The sequence below is a fragment of the Zootoca vivipara genome, chromosome 2, assembly GCF_965207765.1.
Source record: "Zootoca vivipara chromosome 2, rZooViv2.hap1.1, whole genome shotgun sequence".
Lineage (NCBI taxonomy): Eukaryota > Metazoa > Chordata > Lepidosauria > Squamata > Lacertidae > Zootoca > Zootoca vivipara.
Window position 1 is genome coordinate 34,757,625 of NC_142584.1, and position 26,112 is coordinate 34,783,736.

Consider the following 26,112-nt stretch of genomic DNA (forward strand, 5'->3'; position numbering starts at 1 on the left):
GATATACCTTTGTTCCATCATGTTTTATAATGAGAAAATTATCTACAGTTGCTGTTGGGAGTGAGACTGCATTTCATCCCATTGGATATATTCCTGTGATTTTATATCTGGGAACTTACAGTTTTGCCAAACAGAAAAGGTTTTTCTTTGTTTGTTTGTTTTGAGAACGCTTGTAAAAACTTGCCTTTTCCTTCCTTTCTTTTTTAGCAATTTTCTGTTATCCAGGACTCAGGGAAGCTTTTAATATTTAATGCTGTGTTTTTTTAATATTCAAGTGGGAGCTGCCCAGAGTGGCTGGGGAGACTCAGCCAGATGGGCAGGGTATAAATAATAAATTATTATTATTATTATTATTATTATTATTATTATTATTATTATCATATCCTTGGTTATATGTGTTTTGTCTGAGCATTAATGCTGCAATTTGGGGGCAAGACTTGTGATGAAAAATAACTTTTAGAAATTTTAAATGGAGCCATGATCCAAAACCAGCCCCTGAATCATTTGGTCTTCATTAATTTGGCAGCAGAAACCTTCAGAAATAAATAAAAACACAGTGAACTCCTTCAGAGCAGAATCTCAGCTTACTGCATCTGTACGCAGTGTTGAGAAGAAATTGGAAGGAGCCTGTCCAATTGGGTACATATGGGAATAATCTGGTGCTGTGATGGAAAGCAAAATCTCATCAAATTACAAGAAATTCTATTTTGGCTTTGATCATTTTTACAGTGTGGGGAAGCTATTTTCTGTTACCTGCTTTTTTAAAAAACAAAAAACAAAAACAGAGACAACACATTATTTTCACAGAACAGCTTGCCGATTTTGTGCCTTTCTATTTCAGTCTTTGATCTTTTTCAGATCTGAATGTTGAATAATTGGCATAACCATTATCAATATCTTTTTTTTAAAAAAAGTGCAATTAAGAAACCAAGCCTCTTCCAAGCCTTAGAAAACAAGGCCCATGATCCTGTTCAAAGCAATCTAAGGCATGCATGTCTACACAGAAGTGAATCCCATTGAGTTAAATGGAACTTACTGCCAAGGAAATGCAAATATGATTGGTCTTGAGCTCAATGGGGCTTACTTTTGAGTAGACATATACAGGATTGTGCTGCTTGTCCCATTGATCTCTCTGGCAGAGATGTAACCACATGCTCAACTCACCTAATGAAAAGTGCTTTCCTTTGGCTAAATTTTGCTGCACGTTTCTTGGAGAAGTCTTTCCCTTCATTAATTCTCTACAGAAGGAAAACCTGATAAATATAAATGCTGGGCATAGACAAGAAAGAAATGCAAAGGAAATGAACTGAGGGACCAACAGTGTACTCCTGTTCCCAAGTAATTTAGAAGGATAGCAAACTAAGAATGCAACCCAAACCCTTATGGAAGAGCACAAAATTAGATAGTATAGCAACATTATGCCATTGTTGTTGTATTATAATTATGTTCACCTCAGTTCTCTGAGTGGTGAGACGTTCCAGGGCTACTTACCCAGATTTAGTTTCCTTTGGAAAGAGGTCACTGGGTACTTATGGATTATAATGTTTTTGCTAGTTATAAATATACTGTCCAGGGCTGTCCAGTGTTGCACTCCCAAACCTCAGGTTGGCAACCCGACTACAGTACTGTGATGGAACATCAACAATTAATGAGACAGAGCCTTCTATGGATATTAATTGCTCAGATGACCATGTCTGGCAAAAGTCTTGCACATCTGTAGCCCAATCTGGTGTGCTGAAAGGTCAGTCCAGTTTTGGAAGACTCCAAGATGTACTTTGACATGGAGGGATGGGCAAAAGAATATCGCATGGGCAGCAGAACCATTTTGCTCATAGTCTTCCAAAACTGGACTGACCTTTCAGCACACCAGATTGGGCTACAGATGTCATTTGTTGTTGTTGTTTAGTCGTTTAGTCGTGTCCGACTCTTCGTGACCCCATGGACCAGAGCACGCCAGGCACTCCTGTCTTGCACTGCCTCCCGCAGTTTGGTCAAACTCATGTTCGTAGCTTCAAGAACATGTCATAGGTCATGTCCTGACACAATTCATCCCATCTATTCTGTTTGCAGCCAGAAAGTTCATTTACACCTTTTCCCTCACTTCAGTTTCTTCCTCACATTATAGCTATCAAAAGGCATGTCACCAATTCAAGGAGTATGCCTGGAATGTGGGGGGGAAAGATAATGAAATGTATTTAACAACAAGCATTTAAGAACAGTTATATGAATACACTTATTGCACAAACCTGCACATTTTCCTATATACAGTTCTTTGAGACTTATCTGGGACACAGGAAGCAAGCTGCCTTATCCCAAGAAAAATAATTGTTCCATCTACTAGTTATAAACCCCTGAGAGGTTTTCGTACAATCAAGTGGTTCAGTGGTTTGTGGTCGCAGGCAGGCAAAGACCTGTTACTACTTCTGCCATATTGTCCCTATCTCTAGCATAGGAGCCAACTCCTAGGGGCCAAGGGCCGTCTCAAGCATGTCGGGCGCCCTGGGCCTGTGGTGCAGAGATCACTCTGGCGCCCCTGCCCCGCCTCGTTTCTTGCGGGTAGGCAGGTGGGCGGGCGCAGTGTGCAGCACAGCTTCCCTGCTGGCCCGGCACCCTGGTTCCCCGCGCCACCCAGCCTACCCCTAGAGCCGGGCCTGCCCCCCAATAAAATATTTGAGGTGCCCCCCAAGTTGATGGGCATTGCCATTCAAATGGTGTCCATGCACAGTGTCATGTGATCGATTATGCAGGGCAGGGCTTACTCCCCCCCCTATTTTATTAAAGTTGGCACCACTGATCTCCAGCATCCTACAGCTACCCAATCAGCATGAAAGGGGAACTTTTTAGCAACCGAGAAGAATTCTTCTCTCCCTACGTGCAAATGGGAGCCAATCAGAGTGAAAGGAGCCAAGTCAGCCACTGAAGATTGGCTTCTAGGGTCACCCTGGAGAAGGCATGCGAGAAGAACACTGAATGTGCTTAAAAGCTAAGCATTTAGAAACACTGAAAACACAAGGTGCCTCAGTTTCAAGTGAATGGTGTGCAAGTTCTGTTACATACCATGGGACTTCAGGAAAACCCAACTTAAGTCACTCTGAAAGAAGATATTGCAGCACTCCAAATCTAGCTGAAAGGTAACACAGGAAGATCTCATTGATCAGTGAAATACACACCTAATTACTATTATTATTGTAAAATTATAAAAATTATTGTATAATCTTCAAAGGGAGCATAGATGTGAGGTGATGTGCCAGGAATGGAATTTGTCCTTCTGAATTTACTGCTACAGTATGGGGTATATACATTTTGTTAAATAAAGTAATAGTTCAGTATTGTTTATACTGTAATGAACTACAGAAATCTTTCCCAGCCCTACCTGAAGATGCCAAGCATTGAACCTGGGAGCAGTTACATGTGAAATATAAAGGTGACTCGATCAATGAAAGCAAGTCTTCCACCTCTGAGCCACAGCTCTCTCTCTTACCGTAGATATGGCCCTTTCCTCAGACGGGTACTCCATGCTTCTGATATGATAGTACGTTTTCCATTTCTTAGCTGCTATATTTATGCTGGAAGTACACATCAAATCAATGCTTCTTTGATGCAGCGGAGCATCTGCACTCATGGCTCATTAAACAATTCCCCCCCTCTGGGCCTTTGAAGCTGCATTGCAGTTTCTCTCCTTGTGGGTCTCCACTTTTCTTCCACCGGCAATTGGGTTTGTCACATACTAAAGCAGAGGAAGGGACAATGCACTACAAAGATGTGTTATTGTTTTATATACATCTTGTTCTGGGGAATGCTCTACCAGTGGAATCCAGCCGGTGCTTTAATCCTTCAGGGCCATCTGAAAACATTTCTGTGCTGCCAAGCTTATGCAGGCAATTAAGAAAACTTCTTTCTGTAGCAGTTCATTGATGATCTCTTAAATTTTCACCTGGCTTCCATTGTACATTTCTATTCTATTCTATTCTATTCATGTGGTTGATGTAAACTGCTTTGATTTTTATGATATAGTGGCATATAAATACTTTGGGAACTAAATAGGTGAAGCAAAGTAAAAGCAGGGCTCAGCTACCTGTGGGAACAGAAAATGTCTATCTTGATATCCACTTCTAATATGTTAAGCAAGACCTCAAACCAGCTGTTTTGCATTGGCTGTAGAAAAGGAGCATGTAGGATACAATATAGCTCTAAGGTGCAAAACAGGAGTACTTTATGGGAGCAACAAAATGTTACTCATCCAAAGATGAAGATGAAGAAGAGGTTTTGCCCTCCCCCCCCAAAAAATTAGGTGTCCTCATATGGTTTGGGTAATTTGTTTTAAGTACTGTATAGAAACTGAGAGCATTCTATAAGTTATCCACCCCTGGTTTAGCCTTTCATACCGAACCCCGTTAAGTTTCAAGGGTTCTTTCATAGGGAGGTAAAGCACTACTGTTATAAGTCAACACCCCACACAATATCCTGCTTACTTGTAACCATAGTGAACTTTGGGACAATAGTGGTGGATCTTCATTTACAGCAAAATTAAAATTCATTGTTATGAAAGATAAGAATGAACAAACCATTTTTTAAAAGGACTGGAATTGCTGCTGACATTTCAGCTAAGCCATGGTGTGCTCTTTTGCTGCTGTCAATCAGGTGTATAACTGTGACCTCCTCATCCATGTTATCCAGTGAAACAATAAACAACAAACTGCTGAGGTCATGGGGGGGGGGAAGAGACACAAATATTTTCTGACTGCTGCATTTATCTGAGCAAGGCAGCACAAATGAGCAAACCTTCCAGAAAGATCGTCAAGAACTGCTGAGGCTTGAACTGGAAGGCTTTTGAGTTTGTGTGCAGCTACCCTGTGTGCCTGGTGAACAACTAAATTGCATGTTGCAATATTTGCACAAGCAGTTCAATAGCCTTAGGCTGTGACCTGGCTCTGTCCATCCTTGTTGGCTATTGGATTCTCTGGGACAGAAAGGACTTTCAGAGGGCTTCCTCTTCCAGTTTGAACAAGAGCTTTCCATTCCTGTATCTGTTGGTTGGGGTTCAGTTTTGGGTTGATCCTTCCTCTTCTGTCCTAACTTCTGCCTTGTGCCACCCACATAACCTGGTTCATCCTGGTCTGCTGCACCTTGCTCATTGGTGACAAAGATCAAGCACCTATGGTTTCCCTGAAATAAATGTAATTCCATCTTCCAGTTTCAGGAAAATACATTGCACGTGTGTTTTATTAGTATCCCATTCTGTTTTATATTATGATAAGTGATTATCAGGCACAACATTTAATGCACTGCTTATAAAGTTTTTTTATTAAGCAAGGATGGAGGAATAGGAATTACTATATTGCCGAAAGCCGTCATTTGTAATGTGAATCTGATAAGATAAAAGCAACACGTAGGCCAGGGGTGTCAAACTCAAATTCATCGGGGGCCGCATCAGCAGTTTGGTCACCCTCAAAGGGCCGGTTGTGTCTGTAGGACTATGTGTCCACTCTTTATTATCATAAATTATTGTCACTGCATTCAATTATTACTGTTTTTTGTAATAATGTAAGCTCATTCCCGCCCCCACGCAGATCACATTCCTGCGCCGTGGCGCGTGTGTGGGAGGGGATGTAAACGAGGGAAATTTGAACAAAAGGTGGGGATCGGCGGCTTCCCGGGGGGGGGGGGCTCAACTAAACCTTTGGCAGGAAGGAGAAAGCCACTGCTGGGATTAAAAACCTGCAGATGGAAAGAGGGCTTCCCTCTCCCGCCCTGCGCACACCCAAACCCCGCTAGGCAGGATGCCACACGCTGCAACCCACCCCATGCTTTGGAGAGGGGCAGGAACATGCGGTGCAGCGCCAACTCCCTGCTTTGCTTTTGCATCCTCCCTCCTCAGCGCCAGAGTCCCTTCCCCTCGCGCTGAGGGAGGGCAGCAGATTTCCCGAGGAGGAAGGCGGCGGCAGCCCCAGCGGACGTGCATCTTCGCCTCAGAGCTGCTCTTCACCCCACCCACGCTGTTGTCGTCTTCGCCGCCGCCTCTCCCTACCGGGACTGCAGGCAGAGGAGGCTTGAAAACCTCCCCCCCCCCTCAAAAAAAAAATTCCCCTCCCACCTACTCAAACTGCGAGGCGACTCCATCTGGAGCTCTACATCATGAGGGGCTGAGAGGAGGCGGCGGCAGAGCAGGAAGAGCAGGAACCCGTGCCGTCGCCGCCGCCTCCCTCCTGGCCGCCCCCCGGGGAGCAGCTCTGCCAGAACTGAGAAGCCAAAGGGCGGCTCGGGGGTGGGGGGGCAGAGCAAAAGCCAGGCACCCTCCCGAGTGTCTATGAGGAGAAAATGGGGGAAGAGGGAAGAGAAACCCGGCTCCATCAAGAGAGCGGCTGTTGCGCTTCGCCTACTTCCCCCTCAGGCTCACTCTGCGTCCCTTTCGCCCGCTCGCTCGCCCACCTCCCGGATGCAGCGAAGGAGAGGAAGGGAAGCGGTGGGCGGCGGCTCCCCAGTGCCGCCTCACTCGCTCTCGGAGACAACAGCAAAGCCCGCCAAAAAAAAATCCAGCGCTGCTCCGTCCTGGCACCAACTTTGCCGGCGGCGCCTGTAGGGCTTTCCTACCTCCTCGGCGGGCTTCCTCCTCCTCCTCCTGCATCTCACTTCCCCGTCTGGCCGCTGTGCCACCGCCTCCCTCAGCCTCATTCGAAATTGAAATTCCCTGGCCAAGGCCGTCAGCACAGCTCCAGCGCCCCGGCCTCCGCCTGCAGCCCCGCCCCCGGTTTTGACCCTCGGCCAATCGCAGGCCCCAGAACTACTGTTAGTGGTTAATGTCGGCGGCGGCTACGCGGGCCACATGACGAGGTCTGGCGGGCCGGATTAGGCCCCCGGGCCTTGTGTTTGACACCCGTGACGTAGGCTGATGGAGCAACTCTCCCTTGTCAATATCACAAGCAGGCATACAGCAGGTCAGTCCCAGTTGCCCCACTGAGGTCCCCAGTGATGCCATACCCATACAATCCCCCAAGATGTTCAGTTGCTCTATTGCAGGCATCCCCAAACTTCAGCCCTCCAGATGTTTTGGACTACAATTCCCATCTTCCCCGACCACTGGTTCTGTTAGCTAGGGATCATGGGAGTTGTAGACCAAAACATCTGGAGGGCCGCAGTTTGGGGATGCCTGCTCTATTGCATTAAACCCCAATGGGTTTCCACACCAGTCACAGATTTGGAAGAAAAAGGAAGGCTTTGTGTGTGAGAGAGGTTTCAGATTCAGAGGGATGCTGATTTAACCCAACCCCCAGATCCTTCAGAAGATGAAAGTTCTCAAGAATTTGAAATATTACAATATGAAGCCGATCCCTATGGGGAGGAATAAGAGTCAGCGTTGGGGACAAGGCTATGTTGTACCTAGTGTTGGAGCAAGTATGCATCTGAATGCTTATGGGAATCAACAAGTGGGGAATGTTTCTGGTGGTGGTGTTAATTATCATTAAGGATCAGGCAGGAGTATAGTAAAACAAAGAACTATAATCCAACAAGCTTTCTTTAACTCCTAACTCTCTCTGACTGTCCTGGTCTCTAGCTCCTGGTTCAATCAGTGCTGAAATACTTCAGGGGCTGGGCTGAAGCCAAGGTTATCTGCCAACAGGAGTTGCAAAAGTGGTCAAATAACTTGACTCTGTTTCAAGTTGCATGTGCCAGAATCCATTTTTTTTACCGGAAACCATGAAAGAACATTGGCTCAGAATAGGTCACATCATCAATGGTTGGTACCGTAGTGGGTAATGACTGTACTCTGTTCAAAGGTTAGGGTTGATACAAATGCACAGCTTGCCACGCACTGTCCATATGCTGTCCGTATCCTGGGCATTTTTCTTTTCTCTTTACATGATGTTTCCCACAATATAGATGTTGTATCCTGGGAGCTCCTTCCTTCATTAGGATGCACATTCTGTTTATTGCAATGTCCTGACTGTTGAACAGCATGCACCTGTGTCTCTTGTGTTGCGTAGGCAAACAGAATTGCTTACTTATGAGCGTAGCCAGGATTTTTGTTGGGGAGGGGAGAGGCCTGTTGTTACGGGGGGGGGCAGAACCTCAGTTTGCTATGTATTTTTATTGATTTTTATTGATGGGGGAGCAGCTGCCCCTCCCTGCCCCCTCCCCTTAGCTGCGTCCATGCTTCTTGCCCTTTGTCTCCAATAAGGTAATAGAACTTTACTTTATGTTTCTCCTCCTCTCCCTCCCTTTGAGCGGGAAGCGGCGTCGCGCCGAGTTTGCCCTGGGCAAACAACGTCGGGGACATTGGCACAGAAGACCTCCAGTTCCGGGACCGTATGGAGTCGCAGAGGATCCCGCCCCATCGTGCGCCCTCCAAAGTCTGGAGGGTGGGCATGATAGGTGGGGTCTGGGGGCGGGTCTGGTGGATTCCATTAAAAGCCCCTGGCTCTCCCCCGCTGCACACCTAGCAGTGTGCGCGCCGCTCTCTCTCCCAAAGCCCCAGATCTTGCTGCTCGTCATGCCGAGGTGTCTCCCCCGAGCCGGGCCAGGGCTGCCCGCTTGCCTCGTCCTCCTGGCCGCCGCCTGCCTCTTATCGCCGCCGTCGCAGGCCTGCGGCGTCTCTCGCTACGGGCCCCACGACCCCGTGGTGGAGCTGCAGCCGGACACGCTGCAAAGCCTCTTCTTCTCTCGCAGCGCCTGGGTTGTCCAGTTTTACGCGCGCTGGTCTGCCGCTTCCGCCGCCTTCGCCCCCACGTGGCGAGCGCTCGCCCGGGATATAAAGGGTAGGACAAGCCGGGCTAATTGTGCTGCCGGGACACCTGTCTCTCTCTCACACACTCCCGTTCACCGTCAGATTTGGCGTTGGTGGTTGGTGAATGTGACGGAAGGACCCTCTGTGCATGCTCAGAGATTTTCTTTCCCGTGAACAGTCGCATTGCGCGCTGTTCAAGGCGGGATTGTCAGGGCGTCGAGGCCGCCCCTCCAACTTATTTAGAGAAAGCCCATGCCATGCTCAGAGAGAGCGGCTACTGCTGCATCTTAAGGTACATGAGCCTGTGCGTTCCCCCTTCTCTGCTCAACCCTCGAGACGCTAGCCACCTCTCTTCCTTGAGTTTAAGCTCAGTGAGGCTCCCATGGTATTTCCCGCTTGAACCATCCTTTATCTTGCTTCTTCCATTTGAGTAGGTGGTCTCTGAATGACAGCTGAAAGTGGCCATGCCCACTTTGACAACCCCCTGCCCCATAGAACTTGGGTCGGTGTGGCCCTTGAGGCAAAAAAGGTTAGATGCCCCAGCTAATGGCTCTTATTTTGCCCTGTACACCACTTTGTAAGGCATTGGAGCCAACTCCTAGGGGCCGAGGGGTCTTCGCCACCCCAAATAAAATATTTGAGGGTGCCACCCCCCAAGTTGATGGTCATTCAAATGGTATGTGTGCACCATGTCTTATGTTTGATACGCAGAGTGGTGCTTCCTCCCCCTCCCCCCATTTTTTATTCATGTTGGCAGCACCCTTGACGTAGATGTCAGCCTTCATCTCTGCAGCTGCATGCCCCCCCCCCCTTCTTTGCTTGTCCTGTCTCCAAGGCCTTTTTTAGGGGAAGAACTGTAGCTCAGCAGCTGAGGGCCTTTGCATGCAGAAGTTCCGAGTTCAATCCCCAGAAACTCCAGGCATCAAGGGAGAGACCCCAGTCTGAAATCCTGGACAGCTGCTACCAGTCCAAGTAGACGATACTGAGCTAGATGGCCAAATGGTCTGACTGAGTAGAAGGCAGATTCTTATGTTTCTATGTTCTTTTTCTTTCAGATTCCACCCTCTGGCCCTTTCATCCCCTTGTTCTTCGGAACACTCACTCTTTCCAATCTCCTTTCTTTGACTGCGAGATATATATATACTGTGTGTGTGTGTGCTATTGACTCATTTATATTTAAAAGCTGCTGCGTTCATTGAGTGCTCTTACCTTTGTGTTCTATGCATAGCTGCCAAGTTATCCCTTTTTTAAAGGGATTTCCCCTTATGCTGAATAGGCTTCCTCGCGAGAAAAGGGAAAACTTGGCAGCTATGGTTCTATGATAGATTAAGCAGCCATCCCCTATTAAATCTTTTCCCCACGCCATATGGTTTTATCTGCCTTTTCAGACTGGAGACCTACTTTGAAGCTGGGTGTGATAGATTGTGGCAAGATGTGCAATGAGAAAATGTGTTCAGACTTTGAAGTCACCGCATACCCAACTGTGAAGGTAATGATAATGTGAAAAATTGGATGACGTAGTTTGATGAGATCCACCTGATTTTTGTTTTGTTTTGAGGGGGGCGGGTGTTCTTCTGTTTTAATTGTAGTATAAAAGTAAAGGTACCCCTGACCTTTAGGTCCAGTCACGGACGACTCTGGGATTGTGCGCTCATCTCGCTCTATAGGCCGAGGGAGCCAGTGTTTGTCCGCAGACAGCTTCCGGGTCATGTGGCCAGCATGACTAAGCTCATAGCTGCCAAGTTATCCCTTTTTTAAAGGGATTTTCCCTTATGCTGAATAGGCTTCCTCGCGAGAAAAGGGAAATCTTGGCAGCTATGTAAGCTGCTTCTGGCGAACCAGAGCAGCGCATGGAAACGCCGTTTACCTTCCTGCCGGAGTGGTACCTATTTATCTACTTGCACTTGATGTGCTTTTGAACTGCTAGGTGGGCAGGAGCTGGGACCAAACAATGGGAGCTCACCCCATCGCGGGGATTTGAACCGCCGATCTTCTGATCAGCAAGCCCTAGGCTCTGTGGTTTAGAATAGTAAATAGTAGTATACAACACCATAATTACAATTCCAGTGTTACTGTACTAGCTTCTTCCTTTTTCATATCTCTGTATTCCCTTCAAAAGCTGTTGAAATCCTTATAAAGATAACGAGCATTAGTCTTAAATTGTAACAAAAGTTAATCACTTTGTGATTTTCATAATGTTAGCTCTATTCCAGCCTATGGTGAAGTTCTGCCAACACTGTAAGGATGCCTTTTGATTGATTTTCTTGTTTTTCTGTAACATTTTGCAAAATGCAAATGTATTCATTTATACATCCACACCTTCCTGGGTCATTCATTTATTGTAGATAACCTTCTGCTGCACTCTGAAGACCAGAGGTCTAACTTATTTACTGGCAGCAGTAGCACTGGGTCCCACTGCCCCTGTGCTTTCCATATGAAAGAGAGAGCAGGTAGCAGTTGATCAAGGAGGCAGTGGTGTTGCTGCTCTTCTTGGGTTCCTAGGGTCCTTGCAGCTGACCCTGGCCCTGTACATCCCTTATGGATGCGCAACATTCACAACTGCTATGTACATATTGCAATATGCTGCAATAACAAATAGAAAGCAATATAAGGGGGGGGGGAGAGAGGAAGAAGATGAGGCCGCCAGAGCAATCCAGTTAGTCACCACCAGAAGAATCCAGCAGCACCAAAATGTCCAAAAAGGACTTCATCCTCCTTGCCAGAACTTCTAAACAAATGGGTGCAGTCCCCACTTGCAACCTTGTGCTTAAGCAGTATGATGCCTACCCTAAGTTACTGCAGCAGACTTGAAAATATGATGCCCAAAGCAAAACCTGACTTGCTGGTTTGTTTCCTTCCAGTTTTTAAAGCCATTCTCTACATATGCTGGCGATAGCATAAAGTTTGAAGGTATGTATCCTGAAATTGATTCTAAACCTCAGTTATTTATTTGAATCTAAAGCTCTCACTGCTGAGGTGAGGGTCAGAGGTTAATTTGCTAGGCTGAGACTAGCTGGAGGGAGAGCTGAGCTTCTTGCTTCCTCCTCCCCATTCTCCACCCAGATGAAACAGATAGTCATACGGAAGCCTTACAGAACCATGATTGTCCAAGATGGAGGGTGGTCATTCAGTGCAAATGGCTAGGACAGACACAATCTCTCTGGCCTTACCCCCTTTTTTCTCTTTTTGTGACATTTCATGTTTCGTCAGCAATTAAAAGAATAGCCTGCCACTCTTCGCACAATCAGCAGCTTGGAGTTCACACTCTCATATAGGAATATATTAGCAAATATATTTATACAGTACTGTATATGTTAAAATGAGTCATGGGGATATATGTTCTGGTCCTGAAGGCAAGATGTAACTTGACTTCCTGATATGTGTGTTAGAATCAAAATAGGCACACACAAGCCTACAATCCAATACTCATAAAGAAGTTAAGGTCAGAGTGGTTTCCTGACTATATTTTAGGGATTTTTTTTGTTTTTGTTTTTTTAATCTAGCACTATTTTTCTCAGAGTTTCTGTTCCAAAGAAACCTTAAAACATGGCTGTGTACTCAAGCTTTTGGAAATTCTTAGTGTTCAGCTTGGGATTTTTAAAGATGCTGCTGTGCAGGTTTTTGTTTTGTTTTTTACTTGGTGTGATTTTATTGTTTAATGGGTTTGTTTAAAAAATGTTCCTTGGCCTGAGATTTTGAGATGAAGATTAGGATATAAATATTCATAAGTTTAAAGGCCAAAGGGAAGCTCACATTCAAAATGTGTGAGAAATTGGATCTGGCTTACAAGCAGCCTTTGCTGGCACGTGGCATTTGTTTGTGAGTGGTGTTTGAGTTGGAGAATGCACAATGGCTGTCCTCAGAGTTATGATCAGCCTTTTCCTCCCCTCAGAAATTAAGGATGACCCTCAGAGCCTGAGGGAAGCCATAATCACCTTTGCAGAGAGACATCTAACTAGTTGGTGGTCCCCTGACACCCCACTGTTGGCTCCGCTCAGGTAACTATTTTAGGCATCTTTCAATCAATTTCCTCACAAATAATAATAATAATAATAATAATAATAATTTATTATTTATACCCCGCCCATCTGGCCGGGTTCCCCCAGCCACTCTGGGTAGCTTCCAACAAAATATTAAAATACAGAATTCCATCAAACATTAAAAGCTTCCCTAAACAGAGCTGCCTTAAGATGCCTTCTAAAGGTCTGGTAATTGTTGTTCTCTTTGACCTCTGGTGGGAGGGCATTCCACAGGGTGGGTGCCACTACCGAGAAGGCCCTCTGCCTGGTTCCCTGTAACTTGGCTTCTCGTAGCGAGGGAACCGCCAGAAGGCCCTCGACGCTGGACCTCAGTGTCTGGGCAGAATGATGGGGGTGGAGACGCTCCTTCAGGTATACTGGACCGAGGCTGTTTAGGGCTTTAAAGGTCAGCACCAACACTTTGAATTGTGCTATGTTAAGAAGTCAGGTATTTAGTGTTATCAGTCCCATGCTATGGAATACTCTTCCAGCAGAAATTGGGCAAGCATATTTACTATTGACTTTCAGGCATGGAAGACCTTTTATGCAGACAGTTGTTTACATTTCTTGATTAGCCAATCATTGGTGGTGTGTTATCTTTTATTAACTATATGGTACACTGCCTTGATATTTCACACAGGCTGGCAGTACCCTGTTTCTCATATTTTAAGACATACCCATAAAATAAGCCATAGCAGGATTTTTAAGCATTCAAGGAATATAAGCCATACCCCGAAAATAAGACATAGTGATAGGCACAGCAGCAATGCCGGCCGCAGCAGGAGGAGGAGGAAAAAAATAAGACATCCCTTGAAAATAAGCCATAGTGTGTTTTTTTGAGGAAAAAATAAATATAAGACATGTCTTATAATATGAGAAACACGGTATATAAATGCCTTTATACATAAATAAAAAAAACACATTTTAATTTTCTAATCTCCCACAGTGTCACATGTCAATATGCCAAATCCAGTTACGTCAAGGGATCAGTGCATGATATATGTCAGTGCATGATATAGGAATAAATGTTCAACTATTGGGAGGACCAGTATTTGCATGAAAATAATGTTCATGTGGGACTTAGTCCAAATTTTGTTTAACATGCTATTCTCTTTGTTATTTTACAGTACAACAGAATTTGTTGACTCGGTTCCAGGAAGGAAGGTAGCCCTGATATTCGAGGAGGACGACTCCTTTTTGGGCAGAGAGGTGATTTTTAATTGGTTGATTAAAAACAGGGTTGGTCTAGATCTTTGTGATTCACAGTAGATCAGCAAAGTTTTTGAACTCTTGGAAGGTCAACAGTATCAGCAACAAGATGACCCCAAATTATACTGCTGGATGAAGAAAGATATGTGTAACTGGGAGTAAATTATAAAATTATAACCATGAGGTTTGTTAAGTTCTGATACTCAAAATAAAAGAATTATGAGTCCAGAAATTTATCTCCACTTGGTGGATCTCAAGGGTTTTGTGAAAAACAAAGTAAACCCCCTTATGCCTGAAGTCTTCGTACCCCTGGATACAAGCCTGATACTAGGCTTGTAAATATGTTAGACTTGCATGTTGCATAACTCTGTAAATAAGTCACCAGCTAGAGACAAGCAACTTTTACTCACATTAATTGTAGGATTGTTGTAGGATTAAAATACCTTCAGTTTCAATGAGAAGTTGAACTTACAAAGGCCACTTGGGTGGCATGCACACACACAAAAAAGGCAGCTGTAGATTAAGGTTCTTGCCTAAGCCTTCTACACAGTGTAAGCAGTTAATACTTTTTATAGTTCTGTGTGGGGAAGGGTTAACTGGTCCATCTTGGGCTTTCTCTGGGAGAAAAGGGCACAGACACTGTCTATTGCTGTTTCTGCCCTCCCACAACCTCAGCTGTTTGTAAAGGAACCATCGGAGGCATGTGTGTTACCCAGAGCTGCACCATCTTCAAGGAAGTAGGTACTAAGACTCTGTTGAGGTGCAAAATAAAAAAATTCCTTCAGTAGCACCTTAAAGACCAACTAAGTTTATATTTTGGTATGAGCTTTCGTGTGCATGCACACATGCACACGAAAGCTCATACCAAAATCATAGCTGCCAAGTTATCCCCTTTTTTAAAGGAAATTCCATTATGCTGAATAGGCTTCCTCGCGAGAAAAGGGAAAACTTGGCAGCTATGACCAAAATATAAACTTAGTTGGTCTTTAAGGTGCTACTGAAGGAATTTTTTTATTTTGCTTCGACTCAGACCAACACGGCTACCTGTCTGTTGAGGTGCAGCAGAGATGATCTGATCACTTGGTAGACAAGCATTAGAGGAAAGGGAGACGGTTTGCTTCTGGCTCGAAAAGAGCAACTCCATTTGTAATGCAATGTGCCCTTCTGATCTTAGGTCATATTGGACATGGCCCAGTATGAAAACATTGTTGTGAGGAGAGTCTTGAAGAGCAATGCGGAGCTAGTGACTAGATGCAAGGTCTGCACCTTCCCGTCTGGCTTCCTGTATTCAAGCAAAGGCTCTTGCACACCCATCGCTCTGTGAGTTGCTGCGGGTATCCATAATCGACATACATATATGAGCTGCTTTTGCATAACAGTGTTCATGGAGCTTGTGTATATGATTTATAAGCTACATTCCTTTAAAACCCTATTGAGCAATTACTTGTGTCTTCCTATTACACAGCCTGCGATAGTATCCCTGTGGACTCTGGGAATTGTTGATTTGTGAAGGGAATAGGGGTCTCCAATGACTCTCTGCACCATTCACAAACTACAGCTCCCAGGATTCTTTCAGGGGGGAGCCATGGCAGTTTGAAATGGTATAATACTGTTTTAAATGCATAGTGCAGAAGGGGCCTGTGTGTCTTGAGTTCTAAACTAAAAGATCCTGAATTCCATCACCTGACGGAATTTAGTGGCCACTAAAGTTCAGCCACTAAAATCAAGGACGTGCAACAGGATTTTTTTTTGGGGGGGGGGAAATACATGGTCCATATCATATTGCATATGTTGAATTGCATGTCAAATTGCAACCTAACAGGATCTGCTCTAGCCCTATAATTCTGCACAATTCAGTTTTTAGATAATGGGTGGCGAGCACATTCTGGGAGCAGATTTGGGCTTCCTTAACACAAAATCTGAAACATTTTTGGCAGTGGTGCCGGAGATGTGCAGCTGTGCATGCATAGGTGCATGTTGATGCTATGCAATGGAGTGCCCTGCACTGTTTCTCTCTTGCATACCTTGAAAGGGGTTGAACAGCTTTTATGACAACTGAAGAGGCTGCATGAAATGGGTTAGAACAAGGATAGCCCCCATGGTGACCTGCAGTTGAGACCTCCTGCATCAGAAGGTCAGAATTGCCCACCGTCTTAGAGTAGAGTCTCCTCTCATATTTTACTTCCATCACAGGGCAAACAATTCAAGATCCTTCTACACAGACTTCCTGCGGACACTACCTGGGGTCCAGAGAGAAATCATTGGCACTTCTAAGCCACCAATAGCAGAAACAAAGGCTACCCCTGACTCCTGGGAGGTAGCAGACAGGTAAGAAGCAAGGGTCACCTTAGTAGCCCCCCTTTCTTCTGTTCTCACTGCATTTATGTAACACTGGTCATCGTTGACACTTGGTGAGCATTCAGTAGCTGATCAGGCACAGCTTTGGGAGCAGAAGGGAAGAAGGCCTGTCTGAGCTCAACAAACCACGTGGCAAGGTATAATGGACAAGGAGGGGCCAGCAGGCAAAGGGGCCATCTCTATACATATCTATCTATCTATCTATCTATCTATCTATCTATCTATCTATCTATCTATCTACCTACATCCAGTGATATCACAATGCTCAAGGCAAGTGGTATGCTTAGCAGTGACTAATTTTGATGCTCTAGATAAGCAACTTTTCATATAAAACTGTTCCTGGACTGAACCACTTTAGAGTACCGTATGATGTAGGAGAATGCAAGATTGAAAGCACCTTCATAGAAATAATTTTTAAAACCTGCATTCATATAAAGAATTAGAGCTCAGGGGAGAAGGTTCGTGCCCTGCCTTCTCTTTTCTCTCTGAGATGCTTATTTTCCTGCAATGGTGTGGCCTTGTGACACTTTGCAAAGACTGCAGATGACTCTGAGCAGCAGTTGTGGTCCAGATGGTGCCAAAGTCGGCCCTGATTTGGTTCTTCAGAAGCCAGTTCCTGATTCCTGCAGGGTAGATCAGGAGTGGTATAGATTTCTAGGTGACTTCCAATAATTAGCAAGGACATCTGACTCCCAGCAGCAAAACCAAAATGCTCTCCTTACCATAAATGATGCTACGGAAATAGAAAACAGCTAAAGGAAACCAGGAATGGATTGTTCTGTGGAAGGGCTGTGAACTCCATTCTGCTCTGGTCAGAGGCATACCTAGGCTCCCTTGTGCCCTTGGCAAGGAGCTGCATTGGCGCCCCATCCCCTGTCCCTTGCGCCCTTACCAAAGGAGCCAAGACACAGTGGAGAGGTGCAATTTTTGCATCTCCCTAGGCCTGTGCCCTTCGCAGGGGCCAACCTAGTCAACCCCTAGGTATGCCTCTGGCTCTGGTGTTCAAAGAACCAAATTCCAGGTCTAAAAATTCCTTAGGGTGTCTTTTGCACTAGTCTCCAATTGGTTCATCTCTGGTAAAAGCACAGATGACCCCTGATGTCTGCCCTCTTGTGATACAGATGATATGGCTGCTTCAATGATGAGGTTATCTTTCCACCCTCTTATCTGTCACAGAACACAGTTGTGCATGGCTGACCTGGAGTATGCAGTGCTTTGCAGCCTGCACAGAACTGAAGTAAGATTAGCCAACTTCACTGAAGAGCGGCTCTCTGCATTGAAGCAGTATGTGCATATACTAGCCAAGGTAAGTTTTCTACATATACCCAGGCTTCTCTGTTGTTGGTATAGTAGAGACTCTGTTTTTGAACATTTGGCAAGATCTTTTAATTTTCTTTTGGGCTCTCCCATTTTCAAAAGTTCTCTTGGTCCTTTGGGGCAGTAAATAAAAACTATGCTTGTCACATATTTTATTTTATTTTTTAAAAAGCTATGTTTTGAGGAGGGAAACAGTTCCTGAAGTAGGCTGATCGGTGGCTTTTAGAAATGGTCAAGTTAGAAACGTAACTGTGTAAGATTATTCTTTTGCATTCCTGCATAATTTTGGCCTAGCCTTGTGATATTCCCTTAGCTAAATGCAGATTTGTTTGAGAGCGGAAGCGGCTTTTATGTTTGAAGTTCTGCTGTGGATGCAAGCAAACTTTTCCTAGGGTTGCTCTACACACAATTAAAACAAGCCAGTTTCCCCATTTCCTCTCCATTTGTTGTCCCACTCAGCCCATCCCCTGGTGGTCAACCTGTCATTTCTCCAGTTACCATTCCCTCTTTCTTCCATTCTCTCTCTCTCTCTCTCTCTCTCTCTCTCTCTCTCTCTCTCTCTCTCTCTCTCTCTCTCTGCCTGCCTGCCTGCCTGCCTGTTAGCAACCACATGCAGAATATAAATGTCATAAATCTATCCGACATCTCAGACTCTGAGTTTCCTACTTGGAAAAAAAAATCCAATTTTGAGAGTTTGTACCTGAAGTTGGACACCGATGTAAGACTTTGAAGGAAGACATAGTGTGAATAGTAGAATGGTTCCTGCATACAATCTAGCAGTGGGGTTCCCCCCCCCCAAAAAAAAATTAATACTAGGAAGAGAATACAGAAGAACTATGGGAGTTTGGGCTAGACTAGAGAATAGTTTCCTGCTTGGTATGCTGCTTAGACTGTTTGAAATGTGAGTCAGCATTCTAGAGGGAAGGCCTTAAACTACCTCCTCTGAAACAACTTTGTTTGATTAAAGGGAAGAGTTGTTGGGAACTTTAGAATGGATTGTGAGCCTGTTCCTGGTTGCGGGCTGAAATCACAGAGCTATTGACGGAGTTGCCTGGAAAAAAATCACTAGGCTAAGAAATGGATTTGCTGCTCTTCAGAGACGGCTCTGTGAGCTCCTAATCCATCTGGAGCATGCTGAGCTTGCAAATCCGAGCAAATTAACCTGCAGAGAGAAGGAGAGACAATGGAGGAAGAATAGCTCAGGTGGAGGTGTCTGTCTGCTGAACTACTGAAGAGAAAGTTGCATCCTGACATCTGTGTTGTACCCCCATGCTGTGATGGCAAGCCAGGTTTCAGATTGATTGATCTGCTTACTCAGAGGCTTGGAGCATCCAGGCTACTGAGCAACTGCCTGAATTACTGCAGCTGCTCACTTGCAAGAAACAGGAGCCAGAGACACCTGGAGAGAAAGGAAGGGTCCCTACTGCTCTAATGTAATTCTTCTTTGCTTAATGTGATGCTATACCTCTGGCATGTGGGTTGCATGGCAAGGTGCCTGATATTTTTTAAAAAAACAGGGTCCGTGAGAATAACCCCTTGCAATGTATGAACCCAGTCTTTGGGTAAAGCATGGAAGAGAGGATTGAATCTCTGGTTGTATTGTCTACCCTGCTTTGCCTGAGCAGACAGAGGTGCTCTTGGACCTTGTGTTGGAGATATCCAACTTTTGGTGCCAGGAGAGTCTTAACAGGAGTGAGGAAGGGCCATAGCTTAGTGCTAAAGCATTTGCTTTGTGTGCAAAGGGCCCCGGGTTCAATCCCCAGCAACATTTGTTTGTTTGTTTAATAAATAATGGCAGGGACATGACACTTTCAGCACCATGAACCACTGTATCATCCTGGGTTACCTCAGGTTACCAGTGCTTTGTGTTTCTACCTGGAAGGTAGTTTAAATCCAAATATTTAATCAGCTTTCTGATAATAGCAGCGCAAGACAGCTGATTGCTTAACCTTAGCTCCTTTGTAGTGGGAACAGGATTCCTGGTTCATACAATGTGTCAAGCTGACATTCATTTAAAGTTAAATTGTGCCTTTGAGCTCCTAGTACATACACATACCTGGGTACAAGGGGAGTTTTGAGTTTGGAAAGAAAGAAAAACTAAGATTCTCAAGTACCTGAACTCTGTGCCCATCCAAATTCTCCCTTGAGTGCAAAGACTTCCACCTGCACATTGGAACTTCCAATTTGTTGTCTCATGCCCCTCCCCAATCTGCCCAAGTGGGTTGGTAGAACCCCAATAGCACATGGTAGGGGCAGGGGGCAAGGAGAGGAAGTCAAATTATTCAGGTTGACATCCTTGCTCTTTGGGGATGACTTGGTGGTGTACAACCCAGTACTTTGTTTTTACATAACCCTGCAGTATGTACACAGCCCAGCCTACAGAGCCACACACTCACCCACATACACACACCACTTTTCATTCAGAGTTTACTGGGCTCCTCTTGTTAATCTTGTTTCCTATTGCTTTGTTTCAGTATTTTCCTGAGCGCTCTGCGGTCCACAACTACCTTCACAAACTGGAAGTGTGGCAGGAGTCCAACTTGTCGACAAATATTTCACGGGATGAATGGATAGAAGCTCTAAAAGCTGCAAAAGAGGTACATGAACTAAACAAAGAGATTCTTTCCAGCCAAGATGTGTCCATGGCATCTCTTCCCCCAACCCCCATTTCCCAGAATTTCTAATTGAGTAGCTTTTAAATGTTTATCTTCAGAGAACTTTCCCCACACCACCATGTGCCAAGAAACTTCTATATCTTTGCTGTGGAATGTCCTCTGCAAGGTGCAGGGGTTCCTGGGGGAATGTTCAATGGCAGCAGAAGCCTGTTTTGGACACACCTCCCATCTCATAGTCAATTGCTAGGGATGATGGGGCTTGTAGTTGAAGGCAGCACATTGGCTTCACGTTCATGTGTGTCGGGACCTGGCCATCACTGCCCAGACTGAGAAAAACATAGAGTGTACCCAAAGAATATCTTCATAGATTAAGCTTATTCTAGTTGAGAAAAATGTGGAGAACTGATCAATCTTCTTTTTTTAAATTCATCTTATTTATATACACAAACAAAAATAAAAGCCAGAGAAAATTGTTGTGGTATCAAAATATAAAGGATGGAAATTATATCCTGTGGGATGTGTGGGAAATTGCAGAGGCTAAAATAATTACACACAAAGTTTGATGAATGAGAGAAATGGAGAAACTAGGAGATTTTATCTGAATTAGAATGGTATGCATTCTGTGCCCCGCCCCATCACGTCTTCGACAGCTGCAAAAATGTAGAAATGATAAGAAAAAGAACAATAATACAAAATAAGGCAGTGAAAATAGCTACTTTCTCATACCTACTCCTGTAATTGAATTGTTGCTTTTGGTTTTGTACATGGTCCTTTCCCTTCCCACAGGTTACCTTGTAAATTAAAAAGAAGGAATATAGATACAATTTAGCTACAAATGTTATAAATGAGATTTTTCATTTTAAAGAACACACACACACACACACACACACACACACCATTATGCTCATGAACCACAAGTGAAGTGATCAACAGTGGCATTTATAATTTATTTCCTTTTGGTTTTGATGCCTCAACAAGAACTGCTCAGTCGACATAATATATTGTAAGGCAGAAGAAAGGGCTAATGTTGTGCATATTCTTTCCCTCTTCTTTCTGTTCTCTTAGGATATTTTTCTTTTTTGTATTAGATTTCTTGACTCAACAATAAAAGCAAGGAAAAAACAATGTGCCAAGTGACACACACGCATACACAGAGGGAAGATGAGGAGTGATGACAAAGCTCACCCTCTACTACTATTACATTAAAAGAGCTTCCTCATGCTTTTCAGGGTCTGAATGCCAGCTTTCCAGAGACTCCAGACTGTGTGGGATGTCAAGGAAACATACCTGGGTTCGAAAGTTATTTGTGCTCTCTCCGGATTATCTTCCACCTGCTGGCAGTGCAGGAAGCACTGAAAAGCGAGGGGGCAAACCGTAAGCAAAGTCCCTTCTGTTTGGTTATCCATATTGAAGCTCTAGCTACCTCCAGGTACTGTCTGAGCTACGGGAGCAGAGAGTGGCAAACCTGCAGCCTGTAGGGCAGATCAGACTCACAGAGACACTTCTAGGGGCCCACCAACCCTCTACCAAAATTGGGGAAGAGGAAAGCCCTCTTCTTATCTTGAAAATGGGCCTCTGGTACTGTGCCATTACAACAAGGGGGGGAGGGGATCTGCCAGACACATGGCCTCCCCTCAGCCGTATTATTGCTTACCCAGAGGTGGAGGAAGGAGGTGGCAGAGTGGTCAGTGTGGTGTGGGCACAGCAGAGGGAGTGCCTGATGGGCTTCTGCTGTTGCACTCCTGCTGCTCCAGGCTCCCGTTGCCTTGTCCCTCCAGGTAAGCTCATGGCTGATGGGAGGCCAGGTGCATAGCTCTGCCTCTTTTCCCTTCAGCCTAACAGAAATATTGTCCAGAATGGCAGACAGGGAAACGGTTCTGCAGTCATTTCCCTTGTGCTACAAAAAATAGTGTTTGGCAGTGTGGTGTGGACAATGCAGAAGTGAAGTGATCCAGAAATGAAGTACTTAACTGCTGAAGTCAACCATTGCTGTTCAAGAGTAGAGGTGGAAAAGCACTCGCCTCATATCTTGTTGCTCTTCTTATCTGTGGTGACTGTGAAGTATTTGTCCTTGAGGAAAGAAAAGAGCCTGTTTCTGAATTCACCTTGCAAGGCCTAAGATGTTTTGTATGTGTGGACAGGCCAATTTCCTCCACCACCACCTTACTGATCTGTGATTCTCATGGTGACATCCTTGCCCTTTCTCTCTGTTCTGCTTTCCCTTAGCATCATTAGAAGTCTTTCCTGCAGCAAGAGAATTCATGACGAACTTCTATATTTTCTCACCGGCTGCAAAGCGCTTTGCAAGCTTGCCAGCAGAATTCATCACCGAAGTGAAGGACCAAGATGAGGCTATTTTTCAGCTTTGGTCAACCTTTACAGGTATGTCAGGCACCTTTGTTTCCATTTCAGCAGCATTTGAAGAAGACATACCTGTTGCACTCAGGCTTTGGGGTTTTCTTTTTAGTGACTGTTTACAACATTCTCTTTTGTTTAGCTGTTTTTAGTTGCCTCCATCTGCCTCTGTTTGTTGCTTTGCTTTTAATGCAATTACTTATTGGACTTATTTAATAACAAAAAAATAGTCTCTAGAGGTTGTAGCCAATGTTAATTCTACTCAGAGTAGACCCATTGAAATTAATGGACCGAAGTTAATCATGTCCTTGAATAAAGAGGGAGAAAGTAAAAGAAGAGCAAGATCTTGAGTCACAGGTTTTATCGCTGCTGTCTGCATCTGTAGCCTCTGGAGAAACTGAGATCTTAGAAAGATAAAACTAGAAAGGAGGCGTATAAAGAATTGCTGAAAATATGAAACTGCACAATGCAGTTCTTCATAGAAACATAAACTTTCCACAGCTAGGATGTGTTCTAAGATATTAAATGTTCTTAATAACAGAGTCATCTTGATAATTAATCATTATTGACTCCCTCTGTTTGAAATAGTTACAAAATCTGACTGAAAAATGTGTACGTTTGCAGCAAAAGTCTTTGTCCACGTCTATTCTTCCTGGTTTCCTGTCTTCTCTTATAGTAACTCTTTCAGATTTTCCTTTAAGACTTTATCTCTCCTGTAATTGATTCAGGTAATTTTCCATATCCTTGATGTCCTTTATGTTCGCAACAACTTGTTATGTATATAATATTCTTTAGATAGAAGGGTTATCCAAGAATACCCTACTTAAATTTATCTCAGAATTTAATAGGTTTAATTTTTGCCTTGTTATTATCTAAGTATCAAAAACTTAGACTACAGTTTTGTACACACAGTACAGAACTGCAGTGCACGTCAGTTAAAATCTGAGTGTTGGCAGCGATCATTGTATGTACATCATTCTCTCTTCAAAATCAGATTTCTTCAAACTTTGTAAACTATGTCTCTGACCTGTGGCCCATCAGATATGGACAAGAACTTGCATCATCCCTGGCTGTTGTCTGCACATGCCAGGGCTGATGGGAGATGGAGACCAACAACATGTGGATGGTCACAAGTTCCTCATCCCTATTTTTTTTAAAGGAAAGCAAACACTTTCATTTGAAGAACGTCACTCACATGGTATAGCAGACAGAAGCTGGAGTGGCAGACAGTTCAGTTCCAACCAGAATACTATGTAAGAATGTCCTTTTGTGCTTTGTGATGGTAATATTTTGAACTTCACTTTTGCTTTACATTGCATAGGTGCTGAAAGCAAGGGTGACGAAATTCCCAGCACCCTGTGGCCTCCCCAAGACTTGTGTCCATCATGCAGTGAAACCGTGAATGAGAAAATTGTGTGGAAAAAGGCAGCTGTTTTGAGCTTCCTCAAGAAACATTTCTCAATGGACAATATTTCCTAGGGTTTCCTGAACCAACTCCTCAACCCTACCTTCAAACCAAAACCACACATAAACAAATTTACACACACATTAACCATCCAAAGAAACAGGATACATGTTGCTTCATTCCCTAAATGATAGAAGGCACTGGCTACTGCCCTTTTGGACTGCTGCTTTTACCTGAGCAAGGCAGCAAAAATAAGCAAACCTTCACAGAAGATCATCAAGAGCTGCTGAGGCTTTTGAGCTTGTGTGCAGCTACTTTGTGTGGCTGGTGAGCAACTAAACTGCATGCTGCAATATTTGCATAAGCAGTTCAGTAGCCTCAGGCTGTGACCTTGCTGTGTCCATCTAGGACAGACCTTCACAACATGTAAGTGTGTGTGTGTTTAGCCTTTGCATATCTATACAAAAGTATAAATTGTCAAGTGAGAAGTTGGCCACTTGCTTCCACATGAACCTGCCCAGTGGTGAATAAAATCTTCTGATGTTGATTGATGGGCATCTCTGTCATCTGAGATCCATTAGGTTCTGGTGATCAAGGAAACAGCCTTTTTAGTTATGCTGACACCTCAGGCTAGAGAGAGTTCTTAACTCAGGGGTCCCCAAACTAAGGCCTGGGGGCTGGATGTGGCCCAATCAGCTTCTAAATCCGGCCCGCAGACAGTCCAGGAATCAGCATGTTTTTACATGAGTAGAATGTGTCCTTTTATTTAAAATGCATCTCTGAGTTATTTGTGGGGCATAGGAATTCGTTCATTTTTTTCTCTCTTCAAAATATAGTCCGGCCCCCCACAAGGTCTGAAGGACAGTGGACTGGCCCCCTGCTGAAAAAGTTTGCTGACCCCTGTCTTAAATTTTATAGTCTCTCCTTGGAAGCAGTTAGCCGGAAGCATTCTGATCACATATGGAGACATTTTATAGTCCTCCAAGAATCAGAGGGCAAAAATACAACAACAACAACAACAACAACAACAACAACAACAATAGTATTTTTTTACTTGTATGCCGCCCATCTGACTGGGTTTCCCCAGCCACTCTGGGCGGCTCCCAACAGAATATTAAAAACACAATAAAATATCAAACATTAAAACCTTTCTTGAACAAGGCTGCTTTCAGATGTCTTCTAAAAGTCAGATAGTTGTTTATTTCCTTGACATCTGAAGGGGGTCCGTTCTATAGGGTGGGCACCACTACCAAGAAGGCCCTCTGCCTTGTTTTGTATATGTAGTTTTTCTATGTATGTTATTGTGGCCAATTTGGGAGCAGGAGCAAAATGGTTCTTTTGAAATATTAATTGGACAGAGAACACTAATTGGGAAAAAGTTGTTTTTTTAAAAATAGTTGCATCCTGTCACTTTCTTGGCTCTGTCAGTTTTTGGTGTTTTTTTTTTTTTTTTTTTTTGCTTCTGAAAAGATCACGACCAGCCTTATAAACATTAAATATCATTCTACATACCCACACACCCAACATTTTTTCTTCCATTGCTATTTTTCTATAACTTACTGAAAAGGCACTTGGCAATAGAATTCAATAAAAAGAGCATCAACATATCTACAGTATCCTTTGTGCTTTTAAATATGAAACTAGGATTTTGTATTCACAGCCAACCAATGACCCCTGCCTGCCAAGGGCAGTCAGCCCACACTCTCCAATGAATTGTTCAGTTCCCATTATCAAGGATTCAAAAGGCTTTGGGGGGCTGGGGGGTTAAAGACTAAAAGAGCTCAAGAAGGATCCTGATAGTTGCTGTAAATAGAAAAAAAAAGTGTTTGTGTGAGTTCCCACAACTTGGGAAGCTTCTGCATAGACTCTTGAGATATGAAAACAAGGCATGATGTCAAACATTTGAAAAAGTAGACAGACTCTGCGTTCCCCTTTACAAGTAAATCTCAGCATTAGGGGAGCATTGTTAATAAGCAGGAAAGTTCAGATCTTTTGGCACGGGACAAATCAGAAAGACACTCTGCTTGGAGACACACACAAAAAGCCTCTTTAACGATGATATTTCTACTACAAGCTCTGTTCAGGTTGGTGTAAAAATATTCTGTGCAAAAA

At 44.2% G+C, this 26,112-nt stretch overlaps 1 protein-coding gene across 1 annotated transcript; it reads left to right on the top strand.

Moving 5' to 3' along the window:
• Nucleotides 1-8,430: 8,430 nt before the first annotated feature.
• LOC118079884 (sulfhydryl oxidase 1-like) lies at nucleotides 8,431-25,607 on the top strand. Its single transcript, XM_035104592.3, has 12 exons — nucleotides 8,431-8,753; nucleotides 10,111-10,211; nucleotides 11,584-11,632; nucleotides 12,615-12,720; nucleotides 13,869-13,950; nucleotides 15,125-15,270; nucleotides 16,144-16,278; nucleotides 17,485-17,614; nucleotides 20,100-20,222; nucleotides 21,470-21,614; nucleotides 22,467-22,622; nucleotides 23,917-25,607. The coding sequence occupies exons 1-12, from the start codon at nucleotides 8,489-8,491 to the stop codon at nucleotides 24,072-24,074; spliced, it is 1,596 nt and encodes a 531-aa protein (XP_034960483.2). The 5' UTR covers nucleotides 8,431-8,488; the 3' UTR covers nucleotides 24,075-25,607.
• Nucleotides 25,608-26,112: the final 505 nt, after the last annotated feature.

Bases quoted from the DNA above. Each gene is read 5' to 3' on its own strand.
- LOC118079884 (XM_035104592.3), top strand. From the start codon at position 8,489: ATGCCGAGGTGTCTCCCCCGAGCCGGGCCAGGGCTGCCCGCTTGCCTC. The intron at 8,754-10,110 runs GTAGGACAAGCC...CTGCCTTTTCAG, and splicing joins GCTCGCCCGGGATATAAAGG to ACTGGAGACCTACTTTGAAG. The intron at 17,615-20,099 runs GTAAGTTTTCTA...GCTTTGTTTCAG, and splicing joins ATGTGCATATACTAGCCAAG to TATTTTCCTGAGCGCTCTGC.